Raw genomic sequence first — 27003 nt, forward strand, 5'->3', positions numbered from 1 at the left:
AGTTCGTGGCGTCGATTGTCTAATCGTAACGGGAATTTACGACTCCCGTTGATGTGCTTCCTCGCGATCGCATCGAAAGAACATGCACGTTTATTTGAAGTGTTTTGCATGAACGTAAGTCTGGTTTAAACGTAAGAGTAGTTTAAACGCAAGAGTATGAAACGTAAGTGAGAGAGTGTTGAACGTAAGTCCTTATTCTCGAGACAGCTGGTGCTTGTATTCTAAGTGTCAGTTTAGGGCCTGTGTTTTCGTCAACGTTTTCTATGAGGTGGGAATCTGTGCCTGTCCAATCCTCCGACTGTAGAATTATCGTAGGTGTTTCACGCGTGGTGCGTTTTGTGCATACCTCGTCGAAGGTGCGTAGCGTAGCGTCCCGTTTGCGAAATCGTCCGGTGATTTATCGTCGAGTTCACATCTGATGTCAAAGATTATGACACGTCGTTTGCTATTGAGCGGATCCGTCGAAACCGGGTCCTTAATCTTGCGATACCAATTAAGTTGTCAACGTAGTCTGAGTTGCAACTTTATACTATGCAATGTGGGAAATTGCAACTTCTGAAAAATAGCAGATGTGATGTTCGTATGGTAAATTGGGGATAATCTTGCGTGCATAATTTCAACGTTGCTACACCTGTTACGACTTGCTTCGTATGAGCGTTACCAACCTGAGTACCCACTTTAAGAATTGAGCTTAACTAAACTGAAAGTACACCGCTATGCCGTGTTCTAAGGTACAATCGACTAAACCTACCAACTTCTATTAAACATAAACTCACTCGGGTCCGTTCGAACAAAAGCTTCGGGGAACAGGGGATCCTTTCTGCCTCGATAAGGATTCAAGCTGTCCATTTAAACGAAGGTCGTATTATTTCCTTCGTTGGTTCCATTGAATCCCGAAGAATTTCGTCGGCGAACAAGAAGAAGTCCGCGGATGAAAGGAGTCGAGGCCGCGCACGGCGTAATAAGCATCACGAAGAAAGAGAGAGAGAGAGAGAAAGGAGTAAGGAAAAGGGGAAGGAAGGAAGGAAGGAAGGAAGGAAAGCGGCATTGCTTCTACCAAGGAGGATTTCATTACTTAAAAAGATGCCGGGTTTCTCTCCTTTGCTAACGTTCTTCTCTTGGATGTTCTGTGGTCGCGAGTGATTCGCGGTCCGCAGTCGTGGTGCGCGCGCGAAATGGCCAGGCGGCGAGTAATCAGGGAAAGAAGATGAGACCGCGGCATTAACGAAGCTTCGACGTAGTCTTTTGAATGCGTCACACGCGCTGAAAAGCCGTTCCTTCTGCTGGTTTCTGTTCCAGTTGCCCGAAGGACGGACGACCGAGTTTCCAGAAACTCGAACGAACCACAAGCAGAGTAGTGAGGTGTTAGCACAGCGGTATTACAGCGCTGAAGAACAAAGGAAGCGAGACACGGACCGTGTAAAAAGCAAAAGTGTTTAATTCGAGAGAGTAGAAGGGAACGACGTGAGGTAGGAGTTGGGGGTGACCGCGAAACGTGGCCGTCCTCCTTTCTTTCACGCGATATCCCGCCGTTTTCCCCATCTTGTTCTCTCTTCGTACGTTCTGTTCGCGATTTAGCGCGCGCAAAAGTTGTGGCGATGGCCGCCGGTGCGCGAAAGTTTCACAAGGGTTGGTGCTGCGACGAAGGAGGACAGGAAGAGAAAAAGGCAGAGGAGGGACGATACAATGGACGTTCTTCTGGAAGATTAAAGTGCGCCGTTACGCCGGAAGACCAAGCTGCCGGCGAATGGTTCGCGTTAAAATTAAAATTGCAGACAAAAACCTTCGCACGATGGGATATGGTTCGCGCGAAGCCAGCTCGCGGTTCGATGCGACTGGAAGTGGACCGTGTAATTTAAAAGCTATTCCGGTAGTCTTAACGGACTCTTGGAAGCCACGTTAGTCGGGTATTAGATCGTCCAATAAGTTCTACCGCGATGCGTTAATATTCTATGGGGAGGTTTTTAAGAGAGGATCATCAGTGAATAATAGGGATTTTTAACTCTTTTTAAATAGATTTCCCCTTTACATTTATATTATACGAGTTTCGCGATGGAAATAAAAAATTGTTACGATTTCGCGATCGAGTAATACGAATTCACGTTCACGTTGGTGGTTTCAATTAACAAGATCTCAATTAATCGAGCTCCAATTAATATTTCCTACCAATGTCACAGCGTTTCCGAAATTGTTCAGAATTCCGCGAGTTGTAACTTGAATACTCGGCAACTTAGCTTCGACATCGGCCATTTATTAATTTCATTAAATGAGAACACTGTAAAAATTGCCTGTACATTTATACGCGACGACCAGCGAAACTAGAATATCGATAATTTGTCGTGTAAACACGCGATCGACGACGTGTTTGAATTTTTTCCTCGTATATTCTACGAGTGACGTTCGTTTCGCGTTGTCACGAGTCGCATAGAACTCGCGATGACGCGTTTTACCGCGGCATTGACGTTTCTCTTCGCTTTAATCACCGTTGCGTCGCTTATTCGAACAGACTTTCTCTATAGCGTGGGAATCCCAGCGATAATGACGATATTTCCTGATGTAATGTATGAAAATTCGTGCACACACCGAGTTGAAATCGCGGAAAGCGTCGAGGCGCTTCCAACGGATTGGAAATCCGCGAATGTTTGATTACTGGGAACATCCATTTGCGTCTGTCTAGCCATTAAATTCATCGCGGCTGATCGTTTACGGTCGAAATCGCGTTCAAATTTTCTGAAACAGTCGCGTTATTTCCATCATCCAAGTTCCATAGTCGTTCGCGGAGCGACACGCTCTTTCAAGTTTTCAACGATCACCGGTAGTTTCATAGTCGACGATGACAGTAATATCGGAAAACGATAGAACAGAAAATAAAATTCCGCATTATCACTCGCTAATCTGCCTCGATTTAATCAACCGGCGACTTCCAAGAAATTTCACCGGCTTGTTTCTTTCTTTCCACGCCTCTATCGAATACCTTTAAATTTGGTTTCGGTTTATAAAGCTGTGAAGCCAACGAACACGCCTCGAGGGAAAGGAGAACTCTATCAAGCTGCTAAGGAAAAAAAAAAAAAAAAAAAAAAGGAGCAGGTCGGAATGGAACATTATCGACTCTATTATACCACGACTACGAATACTCCCCGCCGCGTCGCGGTCTCGCTCCCTAGGGTAACCCTCCAAGTGTTCGAGACGCGAGTACCATGAACGTGACGTTCGATTTTACCATTTCTAGACTGGTCGACCTCTCAAAGACATCCCATCCTCTCACGACGAAGAAAAAGAGAAAAAAATGAACGAAAGCAAACCCTGATTTCTGCTTCTCACGCGTATGAGTTTCCCTTTTAAACCTAGTAATCGCACGTTCTATTTCCAGTTTCGCCGCCAATCAGACGGCGTACGACGCAAAAAGTGAATCTCGCGGTCTTAACCTCGGCCGAGGATCGTATCGGAGTATAACGTGGAGAAAGAAGGAATTTCAGAGGGATTTGACGAGCTCTCAACGAATCTACAGGGTAATGGGGATGCACGAAGGAAGGTCGCGTTCTTCGTGAAATTACGAAACGGGACGACACGACGGTAGAATTCATGTTAGAGAGGAGGGGAGAGTAAAGTTAGATCCGTGGGCAGCTATGTCGAGGAAATGAGGTACATAGGGATGAACGGAATGGAGATTGGGGAGGGTGTACGCGCGTGCACCGTGTAGAGCGGGGGAGATCGTAGAAGAAGGGTGGACAGAGAGAAGATGGAAAGTAGATGGGGTCGCGAAATTACCTCGAGCGGCATTGTATGTCGGCCGGAGGGTTTCAAGCACCTAATTAGCCACTTAAACAGCGAGGCACAAAGAGACCCCTCTGTTATTAAAACGACATATGAAATGATCGGTTCTCTTTCTTTTTTTTTTTTTTTTTTTTTTTTTTGAACAAAAGGAACAGTCGATGGGGAGTTTTCGGTCGTGTCTTCGATGTACGATCGATATCACTGAAAATGATTGTCGAGAGGAGTTTTGAAAATATCTTTCTCTTTGCGATAAATGAAATTGACGTATGGAGTCTCAATATAGAAGTTTCGATGTTAAAACAATTCTTTTGTTGGTCGACTGTTTTTCTTCGAGCAATTAAAGCCACGTGTATGGACGATGTAAATATGTATATTTCCTTTTCATGCATAAACCATTTATTACTATTTTCAATTTGAAAATCATTATACTCAACCTGTATTTATAAGCGATGGTGCACGACAGAAATGCAAATTGATTTTACTTAAATAAACATATGTCCTTTGTTGAATATTTTATATATTGAAATATTTGCGTTTCTACAAAAAGAAGTACACAAAGTTTACCTTTTACGATAATACGGTTTATCGATGAGCTGATCTTCGTGAATAATAAATCATTTGCAATTATCATCACCGGTTAGCGATATCCAGGACAAGGGATTACTCTTTCTTAAACTTGAAACAATTAATCGCATTCTTCGAATTATTTGTAGATGCCTTCACGGAGTTTGTTCAAAGTTCTTGCAGTGGAGTAACGTCGAATTTCTTGGGGAGACACTTCGACATTGAACGAGAGAGAAAAGAGGCAAATAGAAGACAAACAGCGATAATGATTCTCACTGCCGTTTTTATTGAACGATCAAGAGCGAACAGGGAGTGTGAGAGAACCCCGAGGGTCGGTTGATTAACGAAATCGAGGCGTGTCACGCACCGTTCCGTGCTGGATATCTGTACACGTTGTGAGGGTAAATGAAAAAGGGGTCGAAACTTTCCGGTTATTAATTTTTTCTTAGCTGGTGATTTTCCGGAAACTTAGTCGAGTACCCACAGGAGTCGCCAAGTTTTTTCCCTCATAACTGATAACACTGTTAGAAGGGGGTGAACATTTTGGGATCCATTTTGTCGTCGTATCCGCGATAAATTAATTATTATCTGTGATATACATGATATTCCTAGTTCCACGATTGAAATATTCCTGAGTCGAGAGTTCGAGAGCTGTATTTATGTGTTCTCGATTAATGTCGACGATGTCGCAAACTTGCTTGTCTTCGATAACTTATGGGAGCGGAGAAAAGGAAACGAAATGGGAGAAGTTTCCGGCGATTCCATCGACATAGTGGAATCAATTGAGAACCATATCACTCTGACATCTGCTTATTAATCCTGATTCGCTGCAGCTTTCTTATTCTGTTCAAAAGAGCTGAGTTTATTAATCATACAAAAGAATTCCGATATTTCTTACGTCGCTCGTCACGCCTATTTCTTTCTAACGTTAGATACAATTCGTTGCATTGTAATGAGAGAAAAGAAAAATAGAAGACAGAGGATGAAGGAAAGGAAAGCGATTCTAAAAGAAAAGCGGATGAATTTGCCGCTGGATTTATTCCTAAGATTTTCTAGTTCTCTGTCACACGGATGAAACAGTTAGCCAAGGATTTTCCAGAATCTTCGAGTAACACGAATATCTTTAATGGCGACTATATAAGAGCCATCAGACATTCGCGTCCCCTGGGCAATATTTCGCTAATTGAACGCCATTGCATCGAGGAAGCGTCGTAAGCGTCGACGTTCGTCAGTGTAAACGCGACGTCGTTCGTAGAGTCACGAGCACGGATGTTTCAGGACATTTATTATCCGCTGCGAGAGCACGGAGGATGGATGGTAGAAAGGGTCACGGAATGAAAGAAAGTCTGACGAAAGCTGCAGACAGAAACCGTGCATGCCGGCTGTCGCTGCACGGTCGCGAATTCTTTGCGATTCCCGAGAAGCGAGGTGCATAATTATGAGTGCACGAGCGCATAATAGATAGCGGAGTCGGTGCAGGCTTTCGTCGAGGGTCGGGCTCTTTTCTGTCGTTCCAGAAACCGCGCTCGATAGTTCGTGTCTGTGCGAGAGGCTGCCTCTCCATTGTCTCATTATCATGATCCGTGATTGTCGTCGACGTCTGTTCACCGGGTTCCTCTCTTTTCCTCCGGCACCGCCGACCCTGAAAACACTCCGCCGATTCTCTAACGATGTCTCCCGTCTAGCGATGGTTTGTTTCGTTTTACCTCTCTCTCCTACATTCTCTGTGGTTTCTTCGTCCTCTTTCTCTTTCCCTTCTTCTCGTTTGCATCATTTCGATTTGTTCGACGATCCGCCTCGCTCGGGGCGAACAGACGATTCGTCGATTAATTTACTTCTCGCAGGCAGCCGCGAATCTCTAGCTTAAATCAGCAGCCAGGTCGACCGATTCGTCGAGGTACCAGAACAACAGATGAAAATTTTTGACGTTCATTAAAGACGGAGTTACCTTCGAGCTTGCTGTGTTTCTGCTCGTTTCTCCCCCTCTTTCCGTTACAACGATACTCTCGACTCGCTCGCTTCCGCGTAATAACTCTAACTTCTCCGCGCTGTTGGAAATAAGACAATAAATTCTGCAGCGACTAAATAGCGATAAATTACGCGCAACGACTAATTGCCGGGCTAAGTGCGAACGAATGCGGCGATAAATTAAATCCTGGTAATGAGTTATGAAACACCCGGCGTTCAGCTGGTCGACGAAGTTCGATGATGTTACTCTGTTGACGAAGGGGAAACAGAGAAAGGAAGAGGGAAAACGAGTGTGACGAAGGTAAATTGTGTTATGAAAAGATTGTTATTAAGAATGGATGTTAATCCTTGTTTGGCGAAGCTCGCGTTACGCGTGTTCCACGACTGGGCCGAGCGATCGCGTTCAAAGGCGATTTCTGCGAAATGTAAGTAAATTACCTGGGATTTAATAGTCTTGGTCACGTGATACACCGTCGGGTAACATATGTAACAAGCAGCCTACACGGTCATGTGACACGCGATAAAAAAGGCCGCGACACGGCTCGCGATTTTCGTTTACCTTATTTTTGTACGAGTCTCGATAAGTAGCTTGTTAAACAGCGACCGGGACTGGCTTTCTTAAGCCCTGTCCACAGGTTATTTTTTCTGAATTCAATTTTTAGACGTCCTTGTGTACCTTGTTTAGTACATAGTAGATCTCGCGAGCGAGTTTATATGGAAAAAATCGTTTATACGGAAGATGTTGATCATTCTTGCGTGCTAAGGAAAATCGTGTAAATGTGTAAAATATAGACCCGTATGAAATGACGATGTAGGCTCCAAATTGAGGAGCAATTCAGAGAATGCACGTGCAGATTTAATTGCATGTGTCAAGAATGCGTGTTACGCGTATTAGCACGGAGGGTCTTGTTAAAACGTCGAAGAGTTGAGAAAATGATTCAAGAGTTGATCAGAGAGAAAGAGAGAGAGCGAGAGAGAGAGAGAGAGAGAGAGAGAGAGAGAGAGAGTTTCAAGAGTTTGTTATTTTTATTACAAAATATAACCTGCCTTCGATTCAACGTTTTTAGCGTCGTCTCTTGAACCTAGCTTCCAAATTATTGTTCTCGAATTATTAAAACTCGAGCGCGGATTTGGACAAGAGAGTTCAGTCAGTTTTGATACGATTATCGTCGGAGTGGAGGTAGACGTTACGAGTAGTTACAACTCGAGAGTTGAGAAGTTTTTCCTGAAGTGGCTCGGTATAATAACTCGAGCCAGGCGGACAGCAGCAAAAGAGAATCGGAAAAAGTCGAGCGCGATGCTGTTCGCATAAGCCACCGATATCACTCTGCCGGGCAATTTAAAGTTACGATTCGAGAGGGTATCTGGCTGTCCGAACAGCCGTGAATTCCAAGCTCGACGACGTTATCACACGGTCCAGCTCTTTCCTCGTGCAACTTTCGTCCCGTGGTCGCTGGTATTTCTTCCGATTTCCAGCGGAAATGCACGCGTGCCGTTGAACGATCGAATCATGAAATCTCCGAGCGTCGTTCCCTCGCAAATTCTTCCTCGTAATTTCGTCGAACGGATGGACGATCGATTATAACGCGTTGCGATTCTTCGGTGGAAGGTAACACTGCCGGTGACCAAGAAATTCCAACGATTTTCAGAATTTCAGAGCGCGTACGCGCGACATTTCTCGATCTTTCGGATTCGACGGTGACTGGGTCATCTTGGCGCGAGATTCTTCGTCGCAATTTCAGCCAACGAGTTAGCGAGCGCAACTTAACGTTCGCCGATCGAACGAGGGATAAAACGAAAGGATATATACATATATATAGCGAGAGAGAGGGAGAGAGAGAGAGATAGTCGGATCGGCTCCTCGGGTCGCAGAGACGTTCCCCGCGGGGGAATGCAAAAAGCTCGAGCCGGAGGAATTTCAATTTGCCCCGATATCAAATATTTCGGATTCTCGTGTCGTCGGTGAGAAGGGTTTAATCAATTAGACGGATCAACTAGGCTGGGAGAAAAGTTTCCGTGGAAACGTGCCAGCGTGATCTCTTTGGATTCGTCGATCGTGGAACATGGTTCGAATCGTAGCTACGAAACGGTGGCGCAACATGACACTTAGGGGATGAAAGGGTCGAGAGAAGGATGGTACACGGGTAATGTAGCGTGTACATGATAAAAGCAATGCGGGGTGAATAATAAAAAGGGGTAGTTGCTTCTTAACATTCGAAATGGTCGTGCCGTGATAAATTATTAATACCGTTTAGCTAGAAATTTGCCGCATTTGCATGGAAATTCATCGGTGACCCGTTGGATGTTGCGGTGTGTATAGAATTCGGGAATGTACCATGGCGCTATCTGTTCCGTTCCATGGATGTATTTTACAGTGGACGGTCGCGCGCGCGCAAATTATTCCGCGTTTCGATACCGCATCCCGGCGATTGGTTCCGCGTCAGGCCGCGTGAAAATTACACGCAACCACGCCGAGTGGAACGCGCCGATTGCCTTCCCTTTCCCACAGAAATACCCGCGGATTAATGAAAACTAACCCCTATTCCACTATCTTGCCAATGTTCTCTTTTCCATGCCCTTTTTTCCACGATACAATTTTATTATGGTCGTGTTTCCGATCGATTGGATGCCGCTTTTCACTTTGCGCGAGCTTGTTAGTTGATCGTTTGGTCCACTACGAGGATTATTACCAATGGATTCGAATAAAAGATTGGATATGTCGCATAGTACGCTCTCGATATTGACATGAATTTTTTTATATTGGAAACATTTCATGTATATTCATGAAAATGCGACTGACTTTTTTTTCAATTCGTTCTGCGTTATCCTCAAAATAGCATGAAATATTAAGGTAATGTTATAGCTAAGTGGCAGCTATTTGAGACTTAGGAGTTTGAGAGAAAATATTCGTCGACCGCCTGGCTAGCTTAATTGGAAAACAAGCAGTCCGGCAAGCGGAGGATCGTGGGTTCGAATCTCGGTGTCCAGCAAATCGATCGGTCGAATATTTTTCTTCCCACGATAGAATAAATTAGCATCGAGGAAAATCCGAAAAAACAAAAAGAAATCTGTTGGACATTCGTAATACCTGTAAGAGAAATGGCGCGGTGGAAAAATATTCAAAAAAACTTGTCCCTGCATGATATTTACGAGGAAATTCCTTCGACGAGTGAATTGTCACCAGGACATCGCTTTAACGAGGCCAAAACGCATCAAGAAACCGTATCCCTAGTTCGGTGTTTCCAACGGCCACGCCGGAAATGCGCAGCTACGACTCGGGCTCCCGTTTTCTTGGCGCATCTGGGCGACGTCTTTCTCGTGTGCAAGTGTGTACCCTCGCGCTAGACGATGGTAACGCTTGGAAAACCGTGTGCACGAGGGCGCGGTGATGTGTAGTCTGCGGCGAGAGCCCCGAGAAGGCGAAAAATACTTTTCGTATAAATTGTCGCGCAGGAATTCCACGACGATGCGCTGAACAAAACGCGGCCACGCTACGAGCACGTAGAAAGCACGGAGCCAGTGTGACCTGGCTGGTACACGCCAGAATGAAACACGGAGGAAGAGAAACAGAAAGAGGGAGAGGGGGTTGTGGGAGAGGGTGGAGTATCTCGTAAAAATGCAAACTTCTCTTTTCTTCGTCGAAGTCGAGCGCGAAGCTCGGGTCGTTGTACGAGTCGTTGTTGTCGCGTCGTTGTCCAAAAAAGTTCAACGTGCGTTTCCACTTGGAAAAAAACACCAAACTACTGGAGGACCGCGTTCGATAGGGTGGAAGGAGTACGAGTCGGAGGATGATCGGTGAAATTTTCGGGGAGCAACTCGCTCGGGTGTAGAGCCCCACGGTGACACGAGAATAAGGGAAACGATTCTCCAAACTGGAAATGGGATGCTTTAAAGAAAAAAACAAACGCTTGCTTCTATACGAGAAAGTTGGGTAATTGCGACCGGGCGTCACGGCGCCCATAAGACAATGATCGAGCAGCTGGAATTGTTGCTCGCGGTTGAAGTAACCTTGGAAAGCAATTAAGAGCTGTGACGGAGCAGCGACCGATGGAAAAGGTCGAGAATCACTTCTGGATTGATCGCGTGCCAACCTCGTACGGGGCTTGAAAAGGTTGTTCGTGGTTGGAAACGCCGACGCGAAGGTTACCAAGATATGGAATAATTCTGTAATTTACAGTGACATAAATCAAAGCAGACTTCTCGCTCGTGAGTTTCCTGGCGATGGCAAAACTATGGAGATATAGTTACACTTATCGATCTCCGACAACGTCAGGATTTTCTGCAATACAGCGTTCACGTGCATAGTTACGAATCCCTTCCAAAGTTTCTATTACATTTAAAGTATATCTCGCTTCTCGTAGCTTTGTCGCAGTTTGATATAAATTCACCATGTAACTACATTAACAGCGCCTATGGTACAATAAGTTGGACTGAAAAATCTCCAACCCAATTCTCCTCGCCGGGCTATGTACAACCATAATAACTTCGTTCCACCGTGCATAATCGAAGTATTTTCAATTCAGATTTTTTTCCGCTTTCGACTCGACGCTATCGTATTCGAAGGATCATGGGCGTGGAGTTCGCGGAGAAGACTGTCGCGCGGAAATTCGCAGAAGATTAAATGAAAATTGAAAGAGTTAAATGCGACGGTAATTTTTTTTTTCTCGCGCGGTGCAAAAAGGAAAGCACGATACGCGAGGAAATGGACGGGAGAAATACCGTGGGCCGAGGGAGAGGTAGAACGGTTGCGCAGGATTACGGCGAGCTTAAAATTTTTAATTTTGGTTTACGACGCGACTGAAAATCATATTTGCGGCCGGCTTGCATACGCGGGACATTCCGCTTTCGGTGATGCAAACAACGTCGACATCGGCGCTGCTTTTCGTATGGAAGCTGCTCTTTCACCAATTTATTTCTTTCGTTTTTTCTTTTTTTTTTTTTTTTTTTCACGCATCGATAAAACGTTAATTGCTTTGGCCGTGCACATACGCGACTTTGTCTTGGACTCGTCCAAAAAACGGTCATAGCAGGAGTGCAACTTTGGGGCGCGATCGATACTTGGTGAATTTAATTAGCCACCCCTGGTATCCTCGCGTGTTTTCCAACAACGGGTAATTACGAAAATTGCAATTCATACGGGCAAACATACCTTCGCGCGCGATCGTGCACGGCTACTAATTCGATTTAATGAAGAAGCTCGCGGTAATGTTACAATCAAAACATCGTACTGCCTATCGATCGATAGTAAACGAATTATAATTTTACAAGCCCACTCGCCTCCAGTTCGACTCGCGTGTGGCATGAATAATTGCGAAGCGTGTTAGGCATGATTCGCCATAACCGATCCTTCTTAACGTAAACGAGCACTTCGATTGAATCCTATCTACGACTTCATCGTAGGTATATATATCTTCTTACGTGTGAAATAACACGAGACGTGGTCAGAGAATATAGAAGTCGCGTAATTTCCCGTAAAGTCAATCGTACAAATTCCTTTGACAAATCGATTTGATGGAAGACGATTTGTCAAAGGAAATGCAGGAATGCGAAGTGCAGCTGCTTGTCTGTAAGTGGCTGCTCTGCGTAAATGGAGTAACAAGCTGCAAGTGACCTGAACACTGACCTGAGGTGGATAGTGATCCGGCAACGCATGCAGCGCTTCCCTGTACGCGGACAGGGCCCTTTGTAATCTACCCTGATCGGCGTAGAGAGCGCCTAATTGAAGGAGGGCCTGTACTCTGGCTGCCTCGTGAGCCCTCTTGTCCTTGAGGCCGGAACCGTCTAAGGATGCGCCGGCCCGCAAAACCGCAGCCGCTTCCGTTCCACGTCCGACCGAGGCCAGCGCCGCGCCCAGATTCACGTAAGCCTCTGCAAAGACAAACGATAAGGATCATGAGCGCCGTTGGATTACCGTCTTGTGCCTGTGTGATACGCTCTGCCGTTCTCTCTCCAGAGAGATCGGCCATGAATTTATATAAATCGAATCGGCCGCGTTTTTCCATTTGTCCTCCTACATTCCTACCAGACAGTCCATTTCTCTTTCGAGCTTTCTTTAGGACCTTCTTTTGTCTTCCCATCTCCATGAATTATACAATGTAGATATATATGTGTTTCGTTAGTCGAAAGATTATAAAAGTTAGATACCGTGATTTTTTCAATGTGCAAGAGTGTGACAAACACACGTACTCGAATCGTTTATTTTGGGAGTGGTGTAGGTGATGAAGAGTCCATTTTCTCTTGTTTTCAAGCATTCGAGTGTTTGCGTTTCCATCGTATTGAAATATTCTCTGTGTTTATGTAGATGTAAATACATTATACGAATAGCTTTTTTTTTAGAATTAACTAGACCAATATATCTTTTCTTGAGTCACGAATGGATTTACGTCGTTCACAAAATTGGTGAATTGTACAATTCATTAGAGTTGAAGTATTTAAAATTATTAAAAAAATATATATATGTTGGGTTAACATTATGATTAGAGTTAGGGGCATGTAATGAATATTCTCTGGAATTAGCCATCGTTGTTACGTAACAGAGAAGATATCTACCAGTACAAAGATGATCACTACAGAATTTGACAAGTAACCGTGGTAACTAGATACTCGAGATACTAATGACAATGATCCTAGGTTCAATAACGAATCCGCGATCAACGGGATAACGAATGTACTTTCTTCCAAAGTCTAAGTCGAACTCCTTGCTAAAACGTGAAATATCCACTGATCGTAAAGACGTTGTTTTTACTCGCTGACGAGATCACACGAGAATGTACCTCTCCGTCACAGTGATGTTGCAGAGGAAAACTATGATGGGGTGTGTCTTAGGACACGAGATCATCGGATTCGTCGAGGACAAACCTCGTTCAGAAAGTGAGGGAAATGGACGTTGCTGTTAATTGGTTAATTTCTATGTTGGTGGTTAGAGAAAGATGCTAGCCGCCCTTGAGGGAAAGTCGCTAGAGGGAAGCGTCGTTCGTGAGAAAAGCAGATTTCCCGTATCTTCCCGTAGTAGATGACAGATTTACTACGGACTGTTAGGATAAAGACTGTTTGTCAATTTGAAGGACCTTAGTTAACTAAGTCCTAAGATTTATAGCGGGTCCTCAGCCTAGCTGAATATGTACTGTGGAGATGCATCGACATATGGTAATCATCTTGCCTGAAGTATCTATTCCAGATAAAGAGTCAGTCAGATATCTGGGCATGACTCTGGACAGAAGATTGACATGGAAACAACATATCTTAGATAAAATCAAACAACTCAAAGCAAAATTAAAAAAATTCTACTGGCTCATCGGCCGACGTTCCAACTTAAATACGCAAAGTAAAATTACACTATATAAAGCCATATTAAAACCTGTTTGGATCTATGGAATCCAACTATGGGGAACAGCAAGTAATTCCAACATAGAAATTCTCCAACGCTTCCAATCGAAAACCTTACGATCCCTAATAGATGCACCTTGGTACGTCACCAACGAAACTATACATCACGACCTCAAGATACCCACAGTCAAAGAAGAAATATCAAAATTCAGCAATAGACATAGCACAAGAGTTAACAACCATCAAAACCCTCTAATTATTCAACTACTCGACACGTCGGAACAGATCCGCAGACTAAAAAGACATTATACCTTAGACCTAAGCACTAGATTCAAATAGGATCAAACATATTATAAACACTTATTAATCACGTCATAGTACCACGTCAGATAAATTTAGTTAAAATTCTGTAACGAGAATTGATTGTAAAATAAACGCAAATAAAAAAAAAAATCTTGCCCGAAGAATAGGGTCTGTGTGTGGCGCGCCACGGGGTTGAAACCATTGGGATGTTTACTGTCGAGTGCCGCTACAACTATTCTTTTTAAGGAGAGCTATACAATTACTCTATACCTGTATTAAGTAATAACGTTCATCCCGTGACCGCGGCTAAGTTCGGCGACTAGTTGTCGCCTTGAGCCCAAGCTCATTATCGCAAATCTCGGATAGTTATAATCGGTTTAATTCACAAAGACTTATAAGAACTAAAGATTTATAAAGATCGGTTTAATTTATAAAGACAGTAATTTTTTAAAAAGGGAAATTTTCTAAGGAATTCCGAGGGGAAGGCCCGGTGTCCTTTCATCTCCAACATATACAAAGCATACGAAAATATATATAAAAATGCACGGTATTTTATAATAGATAGAATAAAACTAAATAAATAACAATTATTATAATATTATGTTAGTTATAACATCCGTATCATCGTCTGATCTTAATGTTAACGCGAGTTTATCAATTGAGAAAAGAAAGCAACGTAACAAAAATATGTAATATTTTCTTTAAAACCAAATGATTTGCGCTTTGATACGACCCGATGTAAGTGTGAAACTATTATTAATCTTGTAATACTTTAATGTTATAACAATAACATTTAATTATAACAATTTAATCTCATAATTATAATAAAAATAACAATTTAATAAATGAAATAATAACTGACGATATTACCGAATCGCATTTAAATAACTTGCTCACATCCGTATTTGCAATATATATTTAGTCAGATACAAAAGTTAGGATTACATTGGCTACCATTTGTTTTTGATTATTGGTGCCCCGACTGTTTGATCGAGTTACAGATTACAGGAAATGGACTTACACGGCTTCCAAAGTAAATGATTACGCAATGCCATTTATTAACAGAATTTCAATTGATCGAAACAAACGAATATATTAAAATTTAAATTATAAATTGTCTACAAATAAAATGTTCACATTGAAATATATGTGAATCTTTTATTTGCCTAATTTCTGCAAGAAATGAAATCAAGCCACTTTCGAAATAAACGTTCCATTTAATCCCAAAATCAAATCGACGTGGGACTGATTTAATTTGATTTTTACCACTGACCTCATCTCGGACAACCATATACAATTAATAGATATCGATAGAAACATTAGTTAGAAGCTAAAATTGCTACAATTAGAAAGGCAATACAATTAAGTTTTAGTGAAAATTAATCTTGCGGATGCAATTTTGTCTCACATTGATATGTTACATCAATTGATATATATATTTTAAGCTAGATTTTAAAGGTTTACGTAGATTTTATGAAATGTCATTACGGATGAAGATAAAATTTTAACGACACGGATACATTGCTTGTTTCAGTTTATATCTGGCAAAGTAATCCGGTTATACGAAGAGATAAAAAATCGACAGTAGAGAAATATTCTTCGATCACAACTTAAAAATAGAATAAATATGTTAATCTTTCGATCAAATTTCACCATGTACAGTATATACGTAAGTAATCGAATGGATAAAGCTACTTTCATGTGTAATGGTGCTTTGAAATATCGTTATAGTCGGAGAAAAAGTACTGGAAAGGGCCAGAGAGAAAATGCTATGAAATATTAAGAACGGCGATGTCGCGTCGGACGTTTAATTTAAGAAACTACGGTGCGGCACAATCATAACAAGATCTACTTTTTGCTCGATTCACTGGAAAGCAGAAGAGGGCAGGGCAGATTTTTCGCGACGAGGGTTTCTTTAGAAATTCGGACAGAAGCAGTGCTGGGGCCAGTCTTTAACGTAAATTCAGACATTCATAGCATGGCTACCACTTCGCTTCTTGCCCTGTCCGTTTCTAGTTAAAAGGGCATTGCCTGGCTTCCGGGGTCGGCTGCTTTTACGACTCGACGCCGAATCGGGTTAACTCCGCATGAATTCCCGCCTTTTGTCGCGTGTTTCCCGTATTTCCTTGGCTAATTACTAAATATCGTGCGAAACGGCGACCTGCCGGATGCCCGGCGTCGTCGAAACGTGGTGGAAATGCTTCGAGGGACGAAGATTAACTTAGCTCTCGCGCTAATTTCTGCCGTTTGTTTCTTTCATCACCTAGGATTTTAATTAAAACGAAAACGTCCCCTCTCTTGCAAGAGGAATCCCATAAACACGGGGAAACGCGGCAATACCGGAGAATCTACTCTCCTTATGAACTCTGAAAAGTTTCGATCTCAAAGATAAGAATATCCATTGCTTTCTTCTTCTCCTATACTTCCACAAATTTTTTACACTTTTTCACTGTTGAGTTTAGTACACGCCATTGTAGCCGTTAAACGATCCGCGGACACAATGACAAGGCAACCGTATCTAGGGATGCAAAGTGGAGAGAGTGGGCGATCTCGAGGAGCCGGACAAAAAGCCGTAGTCGGCCATGACTTTAATTAAAAATTTCAAGTTACCGCGAGGTATCCCTGCTCGCAGCGGTCGAATCCCCGCAAAGGCCGCGTCGCTGAACAACCAGGCCAAAGTGAAACGTATTAAAAAGTTTATTTCCACTTTTATTGTCACCCTCGTGGAACGTGATCCCTTACGCTCATAGGGAAAAGAAGCGAAGAAGGAAAGAGAACAGGTAGGTGGGATGGAACGGGGGCAGAAACGATGAGGTGGTGGAAGAGCACGATGAATCTCGGTGGATCGATAGTGGGAACGCGGGAGCCTTCTTAATTCGAAGCAATCTGCTTCTTCGAGATTTCCAACGACGGATTTCCAATTCCTGACCTCTCCCATAGGGATCGACCGATTCGATCCTCTAATTTCGTCGCGTTTAACTTTCCTTGGGCCAGCCGTTTTATCGTTCAACCGGCTAAACGTAATATACTACGGCTCGCGGAGGCGGCTGCTAATCCCGATATCATCCGACGCGATATTACAGCACGAACGTAAGACGTTTACCCTCACGCCTCTAGTTGCGCAGTATAAACAGGCACCTGGGAAGACTTTCATTAACGAGCCGTGTGATTGGCAAATTTTCCGAGACGCCTCTATGGCATACCCGGCTAAATCCGGTTTGGTTTAACGAAATCCCTCGATAACGGGGATCATTTTTCCCTACCAGAGATCGGATACCGACAAAGCTATATTCCCGTAACTTGATTCTCATGGGCTCCTATAAATCGTAAGTAATTGGTGCGAGTTCGGTACGTGTATTTCGATAATTCTCAGCGTGGCATTCAAACTATGTATGAAAAAGAGAAAAACGAAGAAAGAAGTGTGGTGGACGATGAGACGTGTTGTTAGTTAAATTAATAACGAGACGAGTTGATTTCGTTAATTATATTTACAGATATTTTAAAATGTAGAATACAAAGTTAATCGTAAGCGTTCTCGCTCGATGATATTCGTTATAAGATTGCGCGATACTGCCGTACTGATATTAATTGTTATGCTGATTCGCTAGACTGATTCGTTATATTTATTCGTTCGACTGATAATCTCGATGACTCGATACTGATATTGATTCGCGCGACTGACTGACTGACTATGTCTGGAGAACATGGTCGTCTATTTATACTGGTCGAGAGGGAACCGGAAGGTTTGAACTTGTTCGGTTGTCGGTAGCAGCGAAATTGCTTCGTCCAGAGTTTGTTTATTACATTATGTGCGTCGTATAGTGTTAATCCTCTATGGCAAAACAACTACGTGAGGCATCTTCGAATTGAAACGCCCTAAGACGCGTATGTCGCTACAGAAGGAAAGAACATGATGCATACAGTTTCAATAAGAACTAACCCACGGTAGGTTTGATCAATCGTACGTGTCACCTTTAATGTACTAAGATTTACATTTTCACATTTAATGTATTAAGAATCGGCTCGTCATAAACTCGATCCATTGATAAATCGTCGTTAATTGATGATAAGTTACGGAGATAAGTTTCCGGTGCCAACTTGTCGTTGGCTAACCGCACGGTAAAATGACTTTTCCAACGCACTAACGAGTAATCGATAGAAGATCTCGTGTCACTGGGCCTTCAAAGATACACCGCATCGACGAGCTCAACTTAAACGCGGTAGAACCTTTCCAGCGCATCATCCGATGTATAGCGTCATCCCTCGTATATACAGAAACATCTGCGACGTCGTGGATTATTCACGAAACGCCGGTCGCAATTCCCCGTGTAATCCGTCACCACATCGAAGGTGATTCTCTCGTCACTAGAACCGGATAGAGTTTTAAGATATTACATTCGCGATTACTCGATAGAAGCTGTACTACTAACATCGATAATACAGATACTCCTGTGATGTAGGGAGCTTTTAAATTAAAATTAAAATTACTTTAAAGTTAAAATTACTAAGATGTATGAATGGCAAGATTAGATGAAACATCGAGACACTCGACGAATATATATATACATAGAGATGGAAGAGAGACATTGAATTTTAGATTATTACAATATTGAATGAGTTCTCTAACCGGAGATATATATAATCAGGTTCGATTTAAATTTTGAGTGCTTACTTATTCTTTATTCACGCCTTAATTTCAAGCGTTCGAATCTTTCATAGTAAGTAAAAAAAATTACCGTTTCCACAGTATCAAGTAGTCGCGCCTATTAATAGGCGAACAGCAACCCGGTACGCCATCTATTTTAATATTAACTGCATTAAGGTTAAGGTATATTTTATACGATCTTAAATAAGCCTTTGTATCCATTATCTTCTCAAGTTTCTGCCAATTCGCTCGTTCATATGCTTCGGACGTGTAAACTTTGATGCTTGACCGATTTTACGAGCTCGTTATAACACCGAGCCCATCGTACACGTATAGACGTCGCACAACTGTATCCATAAGGTGGGGAAACTCGACCAAAGAGCCTCTCGGATACTCTAATTCCATAGAGTATCCCCCGAGACCGCGACGAAGAAAATGGATTGCCCGGCGGCCGCCGCGCTCCTTATTCAAAATAATGTGAAGCATAGGGGGTTGGTTCTATAAGGTAGCCGACAGGAAATTGCCATTTCGATGCTCCGGTTTCTCTTCTTTTAACGGAAACTTTTTGTTAATTAAAGAGTCGATCCGATGGGTCTGCGAGATAGCAACTTACCAAGTCGGTTTTTATATTTTTCGGACAGTTGCAACGGGTTGAGGCGATGGTTTCTTAGAGAAAGAAACACGTACATATTAAGATTATTCGGCGGATAATGCGCGGCTTGAATATCGTGTACTTGGAACGTTGCTGAGACTATTTTAGACTGAAGGGAGTGTATCGTCGAGCGGAAGATTATCTCGCGATTTTTCAACGTGATACCGCGTTATGGCCTTTATAAATTAAAAGGGTAGCCATCGTTGAATGAGGGACCCAGAATGCAAAGGTAGAACGATCATTGAAGAGATTTAGGTGCGAATAATTAATTAAAAGCGGGCGAGTTTCGTCGAGCGATTCGCAGATATTTCAAATTCGTGTGGCCGCGCAGATTTTTCCGGATTCGAGACGATATGGCCGACAGTCTGTGTGCTCAATCGATTTTCAACAAAAGAAAGAAATTGTCGACCTTTTCGTTTCTTCCTTTATGCATTTGATACGAGTAATCTTAGTTTCTTTTCTGCCGAGATAAAATAAAATACGAGCTTTTCAAGCGACATGAAGAGTTAATGTAATAGATCTCTTGTAGCGAAACGAGCTCGATCAGTTCTGACGGATTATTAAGCTTGTAAACAAGCTGGGTACGCTGTGATTCCACATCGACGATCGCCACCTGTAAAATTCGTTATGACGCGCCCCGAACCGGATATTTACTGCGATAGCTTTTACCAGCAAACAAAAACGAACGGTAGCAACTCGCGTATATCTGATCCTATTAACGTACCGCGGCAATTACCGCGATCGGATATCCCGGAACAATATTTCTTTTCCGTCCAAGTCCAAGTAATCGTGTTCGAGTTTAGAAGACTCTGTGTTGATCGAAATCGATTTTATACCTCTACTTGGCTAACTATACTTTTCTTCATCATTGCAATCGATCATGAAACGCCGACATTCTAAAAGTAGGCACACTATGATGAATAATAAATAAATATTCTTGCAAAGACTTTAAAGCGAAGATAATAACGTCGTACAAGAATGCAAAAGGATAATAATGCAATAGACGCGAAGAGAGAGCGAATGAATGAACTGCTCGTACATATACAACGAACTACAAGTGTCAGGAATAACGTAGAAGAGATTGCTGGTTTGCGGTGGGGCTTGGAACGCGTGCTTGAACGAGCTCGAGGAATGCGTGCGAAGTTTTAAGCGCAAGAAAACGCGTGTCGTTTACCCGTGACGTCTATGTCGGAGAATATTCCAATGACATAGAGGAAGTCTCCATTTCCCTCGACGACCCCGTTACTTCTACGCGTTGCAAGATGACGCAGAGCTCGAACTTAAGCCGGGGAAAATATCAGAAATAACAACCTCGGGACAACATCGTCTAATATATGCCGTCGGGGGCAAGGGGAAAAGAAAGACGAGTAATATTTCACCAGGAGTGAAAAACACTCGTTTCCACGACTTTTCGCGAGTTCGTCGCCGGAAAAACACGGGCGCGCGACGGGGCTGGTTCCTCGGACGGCAAAAACCAACGTCCTCCGTTCGTTCTCGAGACCAACTTCTTCGTTGGTGGGGTTGATTCGCGGAAAACGCGAGAAAGAGGGGCGCCAGTTGGAAAAAGCGGAAACGACGAGGCAAGGCGCGAAACGTTTCGAGACCTGGCTACTTCTACCACAAAGATATATCGTATCGTATCGTTGCCATTTCTGCACGTTTCTGACGTTGACTGGATCTGAATTGTGCAAAGGTGAACGGCGATGACGACGAGTCAGGTGGTCGAGGGACAGAAAGCGCGCCGGTGCAGGATACTGGGGACTGGGGGTGGGAGGCGGTGGTGGAAGAAGAATGGGCAGACGGAAACTGCTGTTTCATCTCCGACTCCGCCAACTTGGCAAGACCGCCGCCCTGTTTGCTTCCTAATTACGAAAGAGAGAGAATAAGATGCGCAAGAGGTTCGTAGAAAAGGAGACGAAGGAGCTGAAGGGGACCAAGCTCGTAGGTGAACGGGGTGAAAAGGAAAACGAGGGACAAAGTAAGACGAAAGGTAGAGAAGAAACGTCGTGGAAAGATGAAGAGAGACGGAGGAGCTGGTGCTGAAGCGAATTCAACTCCGGGCGCTCACGGAATTAAGATTCCATCGTGCAGTCGAGTTTTGTGTGTGCCTTGCAATTTCCTGGTTAACCCGACCGTTCCCTCTTTCGCGTAGACTCCGACCGTGATTCACTTCCCGCGTCCATCGCGCTGTTCCCATCTTCGATCGATAAATTTCATGGGAAACTTTTGGACTTCCTAATCATCCGTGTATGCATAGTTCATTTCTGTGATTTTGTAATAGCTTGGTAGAGTCGATTTTCGTGGCAGAGCACTGATTAAGAGGTGGTGAAAGAGAAGGAACGAGGGCGCGTAAAGTTTCATGAGTTACGATATGGAAATTGTCGATAGATCGGTATCAATTGCGAATAATTTTCTGTCTCGTTTGGAAGGTCACCGTGTACGATTAACGCGACGATTGATACTCCGCGGTATTCTTTTTGCTCCCTGTTAACGACGCAAATCGTTCGTGATGGTCAGGGCTTTTAAAACACGACTGGCTCGAGTAATTAGTGGACCGATCTGCCGCCAATTTGTGGACGACAGCCGCGGCCAACGCACGACCACCCAAAATCGCTCGATAAGAGTCGAGGTCTGCCGTTTTTCTGATAACTCACCATCAAAATTCGCTTCGTTTATTCTTGTTTACCGTTTCGTGGCTGGTGATCGGCATTTAGTTAATTTAATTACATTATACACTTATTACAAATTATACATATTACATATTATATGAATATAAATTCCTATGATAAGTGTAGAAATATTTTCGCCAGTCAGTGTACGTTTCTTTCTTTTCATTAAACTAACAAAATTTCGAGTTTTCGCGAAACACATTGATGAAACGACGGAAATTGAACGCATCAAATATTTGTTAATAGTTGAACGCATGAGCAGCCGAGACAATGATATCGTAATGCAAAAGTAACTACCACTTACGTAAACAAGATCAAACGATCGCTGCGTTTACATAAACGCTTCGCTATAACGACACGACCGCACATTACGGCGGCTGTACATCTCTATAAATAAATAAATAACGCTTTGCATAATGCGCAGCTTAATCAGTTGACGCAGGGAAGGTCGCAAGAAACCGCAGCTAAGTAATTCACGTTCGCGATATTAAATCAAATTTGGTTAAATTTAATTGAAATCTCGCGGCGGTTACGCGCGACATAGTTGTACAACGAAGACTCGCGAACGGTAGGAACGAGTCCGGGAAACGCGTTCCGCTGAATCGCCGCGATAAAACACCATTTGCAGAGTTATTGTGTGTAATTCGTGCTAATTCGATGTCGTGTAGCGCGAACCTCTTTCACCGTTCGCCGCGGTGAGCAAACGGAAATTTTATCGCAGTTCCTGTGCCATTAGACGAAACGTTGTTTTCTCTTCCCATTACGAATCCAAAGCTGTGAGCGAATAAAGGAATAACAACTCTACCGAGGCAGAGGGAATCGTCGTAAATTAATTGGTTAAAATAATTCGTAAATTATCGCGGCCGTTTCAGCACGAGCCGTGAGCACAAAAATGCGTCCGTTCGTTTCGTGGAACGAGTATGTACGTATTGGAGGTGCACACGAGGGACGTACCAGCTGTATCGACCGGTCGAGGATGAAAATGTGCGAGCCCGTCGATATGTGTGTTTACGGTTTCCGTGTATCTAGCGTGTTTATATGCGCGCTCGCGTGTATGAGCGCCTAAGCCCGCGTCCGTGCACGTTCAACTTCGTGTGTGTACCTAAATGCGTTTACCTTTGGGCCGTTCTCCGCTTCCGCTTTGCTCCTTCCGTTCTCCTTGCTGTTTCCTTTTTTCTTTTTTTTACCCTCACACGCGTCACGCTGGAGTAACATCGAAGTGAAGTAGCGAAGGCCAGTTAGGGGTTTGGCTAAAAAGTGGCGAAGCAAGGTGTGCCGTTCGGGGACTTGGAGGAGTGGCCGTCCTCGAAATTCGCCCTTGTGTTCCACAGCTCGTCATGGAAAATCCTTTTAAAGGAGAAACTTTACTCGCCCGAGTAGACGAGAAGCCTGGCTCGCTTCCTAGTCCACAGACATGATTATTTTGAGCGTGATATTTTCCAAAGAAGAGGATGACAGTTTCGCAAACGAAGTGACGCTCGCGAAGTTAACGGAGCTTCGTTTCCAAGTAATTCCTTGCATCGACTTTCGTTTCGGTAGACCAAAGGTCGGTCCGAGTGCTCGGATCAGCCGAGCGTAATTTTGTAAGCAATTTCACGAATCTCAAATTCCAGCTTCCTGGATATTCCCTGCTACCGCCACTTCGGCGATTTCCATCGGGACGAAGGAAGGATCAAAGTATCTGCGCGAAGGATAGGTAGATAGATAGATAGATAGATAGATAGATAGATAGATAGGAAGAGAGAGAGAGAGAGAAAAGAGGAGGTTGTGGTAAGGTGCAGCGGAAGTCCTCGGCCGAATTGCCGTGTTCGGGCGAATCAATCGTGTTAAGTGCTCGTACGGCAACCTGGCTAATTTCCGACGATCCAACTGGGAATCTCTATGCTTGTTCGGGGGTTACGAAGAACAAGGCGAGTACCAAACAGGGCGCCCCCTCCGCACTTATCTACTTTAGAATTCCTTTATTTTCTGATCGAACGGAAACGTCGAAATTTGATAAAATTTGGAAGGCAGTTGATGGGAAATCACACGGTTGGGTTTGTAATAAATGCAAAGTGCAACGTGAGCGTAATTAATCAAACAAAATTCCCCTCGCGTGATCGCCAGCTAGGTCCTCTGGCCGACGGATCTGTTAATTTTGCTGATTAATGAAATTTACGGTTTCGACCTGCAGTTCATCGACGTACGGTTAACATATGAAAGGACGAGTTGTTTCCGACGTGTGTAGAGAGAGAGTCCTATGGATCTTGATCGACCGTGCTATTAAGTTATTGCGCGGTAATTCATCTAATTTTACTGTGATCGATGTTTGAAGCCAACATACCGGGGAACGACGTCGGCAATGGCGATGGCGGGAAAATTACGCCGGAAAGTTGTCGCGGCGAGCAATTAATCACGCTCAGATTTCGAGCGATTGTCGTCGCGCGATCGGCGCGCGAAGCCGAATCGTATTTTTTCGTCGATGAAGGGGAACAGCGAAATACGAGTCTGTTAAACGAATGATAAATTTTTCGCTAAGTTTCATTTTACTTTTACAGTTGTACGTTTACCGTTTGCATCATCGACTTGATTAGTCATTTCATTCGCGTTAGATTTGTCAAAAGTGACGCGATAAAGGGCTTCCTTTGATGGTTGTTCTTTATGGATTATTTTCTTTTCGTTTGGAAATGTTTTAATGAGAACTTTTTCCCGTACAATGAATGATTAAGTAAATAAATAAATTTTATACGCGTTTGATCTGCCGAAAGAGACGCCAACAGGGACATTTCGATTTTTATTCGAAAGTTCTCTACTCGATGCGTTTCATTGCTCGCACAACTATGACTTTCCGTTTACCTATACTACTTGGCCAGGTCTACTTATGCGACTACCTGTACTACTCGTAGTCTGATCGTACCTTCCACGCGGTTGGCGATATATTGACTTACTCCAGTAGTCAAAGTTGCATGAACGTGTTCTTATCGAGCTCACCGGATGTTCGATCGTTCGAACTAATATTAAACGACGCTGTGTTACATCGTAAAGTGTCGTTATCTCCCTACCTTCGTTCCTCGTCTTCAGCTTAAAATTCCACTGCACACAAACACACACACACACATACATATATATACTCGTGCCGCTTAACTTCTATACATTTTGAACTCTAATCCGCAGTGGAGCGTCGAAAGGGAAAGTTCAAGGTAGACTGTACGTGATGGCACGTGTACGTACTAAAGTTAGCGGATTTATCTTTACTCGAGAAAAGTTTATGTAAAATGAACGATAAATAAATTAAGAAGCCTATAGCATAAAGTATAAATATGTTTGTTTCCAAGTAAATACTGTAATCTAAATAGCAAACATTCGGTGGAGTATCTTGCATGCGTTAATCTCATCGTTCTTAACGTTTAGAGGGCCCTCGTCCGTAATTAATTCAATTAACGACACAGACGACAGCCAAGGCTATCGTGTCTACGGGTGTAACTGGTGTACACGCGTGCAGAGTAATGTGCCACAGGAAGGGACGAGGAATTTGTAATAACGATACCGGTTTTCCGAACGACTGGTTAATCCAGTCACATCTCGCGTGCATAGACCATGGTCATTATTCCTAATGGATTACCGTTCTTGCTTGCCGTTCGATAGTTAAGAGGTAGTAATTAACACCTATCAGCTGTATTCTCTCACCTCACGAATACACCGTATCGTCCCTTGTTTCTACGTTCCAGGATACGTTCCACCCTTGAAATCGAGCTTTCGAGCTTGCTCGAAGTGTATCAGATACGCTATCCCATACACGTTCGGGTAATCATTAATCATTGCCTAGTAGAGAGTGTTTGATGACACGTATCAGTTGTTTATTGTTTCAGGAAGTGACGTTACCGTGGTTAGAAGCACAGTTCTGTTTATACAAATCTTGTAAGTAACTGCACGCGGTGTATTTCTCTACAAAATCGATTTGCTCGCCATAGTTTGAACATTCTCTCTTTGTAAATTCCATTTATGGCAATTGAGATGGAATTTCCAAAGAGACTGATCACACTTGTTATGGTAATAGATATTTGAACAGAAGTTATTAATGGTTAAAACGGCGGCAGAATTTTGTTAAGGTCGCGGGGACCTCGTTTTCTCTCCGACCACGTACGGTCTTATTCCATTTCTAACAAACGATGTTCTCCAGGGATCGAAGTTCGTCAATTTAATTGTCGTTGTTCGGTAAGACCGTGAGGCGAACTTGGAACACCAGAAAGATCCTCTCGTTTCATTCGCGGAGAACCGATGACTGTGTACAGACGCGAAGCGACGGCCGGGTATACACCTCACGAGTGCTCGCCGACACGTCTGTTTGCTCGTCGGTTCTCCAGCTTCCCTGCTGGAAGTTGGTTGCTTTAATTGAGTCACTTGTGTATCGCGCAAGGCGTTTTACGTACGCAGCCAAACGGGTAGTCTGGAAAGTTTCTGTCGCAGTAAGTCTTCGGCCCGAGGCGTTTCCTGCTACGAGACATCGTAGTTCAAAGGGAATCGGGGCCTTCAGGTGTTACCGCTTTTTTCCCCTCTCTCCTTCTTGCTCCTGTCCCTCTTTCGTCCACATAGCTTCGAACAAACTTTCCTTCCTTTAAAACGTTCCTTGGCGCTTCAACGTTGGCCGAACTTCGTTTCACTTTTCCAGTCGAGATTCAAGTTTCATTTTGGGTCCTCTATCGATAGTTTGTTTAGAAAGAAAAAAGCCGGTGCTAGTTTAAAGGGAAATTTACTTGAGAATATGTTGGCGAAGGTCTAAAGATGGACTATCGAGAATATCTTCCAAGTTGTCCGTTTCTTTCTCGTTCGGAACACGATAGCACAATATTTTCTCGTTTCAAGCGCGCGTTAACCAGACACACCAACCATGTACAAGGTAAAAGTGGCAGCACTCGTGTAAGAGGATCGATCTCGAGACCAGGCACCGGTGCTTTATTAATAATGCACGTTATTAGCGCGATGTCGCGGCTTTTTACCCCCCAAACACTTGGCGGCCACTTGAAGCGTTTGTCCCTCTCGAGAGGGATGGAGGCGATTATCCATGAAAGTGCTCGAGCCATATTAGCCGATTACGTGGTGCACGCTTCACGGTTAAGCAGCCT

General features: G+C 43.5%; 1 protein-coding gene across 2 annotated transcripts in view; it reads right to left on the minus strand.

Annotated features, from left to right (window-relative positions):
- Positions 1-27003, minus strand: part of Tmtc2 (Transmembrane O-mannosyltransferase targeting cadherins 2) — a 221152-nt gene that overhangs the window by 15398 nt on the left and 178751 nt on the right. For both annotated transcript variants that reach the window (XM_072009581.1, XM_072009580.1), the window contains exon 9: positions 11930-12174. In XM_072009581.1, coding sequence (XP_071865682.1) covers positions 11930-12174 — 245 coding nt within the window. The remainder of the gene's footprint in view (positions 1-11929; positions 12175-27003) is intronic.

This window comes from Bombus fervidus, chromosome 8, assembly GCF_041682495.2.
Source record: "Bombus fervidus isolate BK054 chromosome 8, iyBomFerv1, whole genome shotgun sequence".
Classification (NCBI taxonomy): domain Eukaryota; kingdom Metazoa; phylum Arthropoda; class Insecta; order Hymenoptera; family Apidae; genus Bombus; species Bombus fervidus.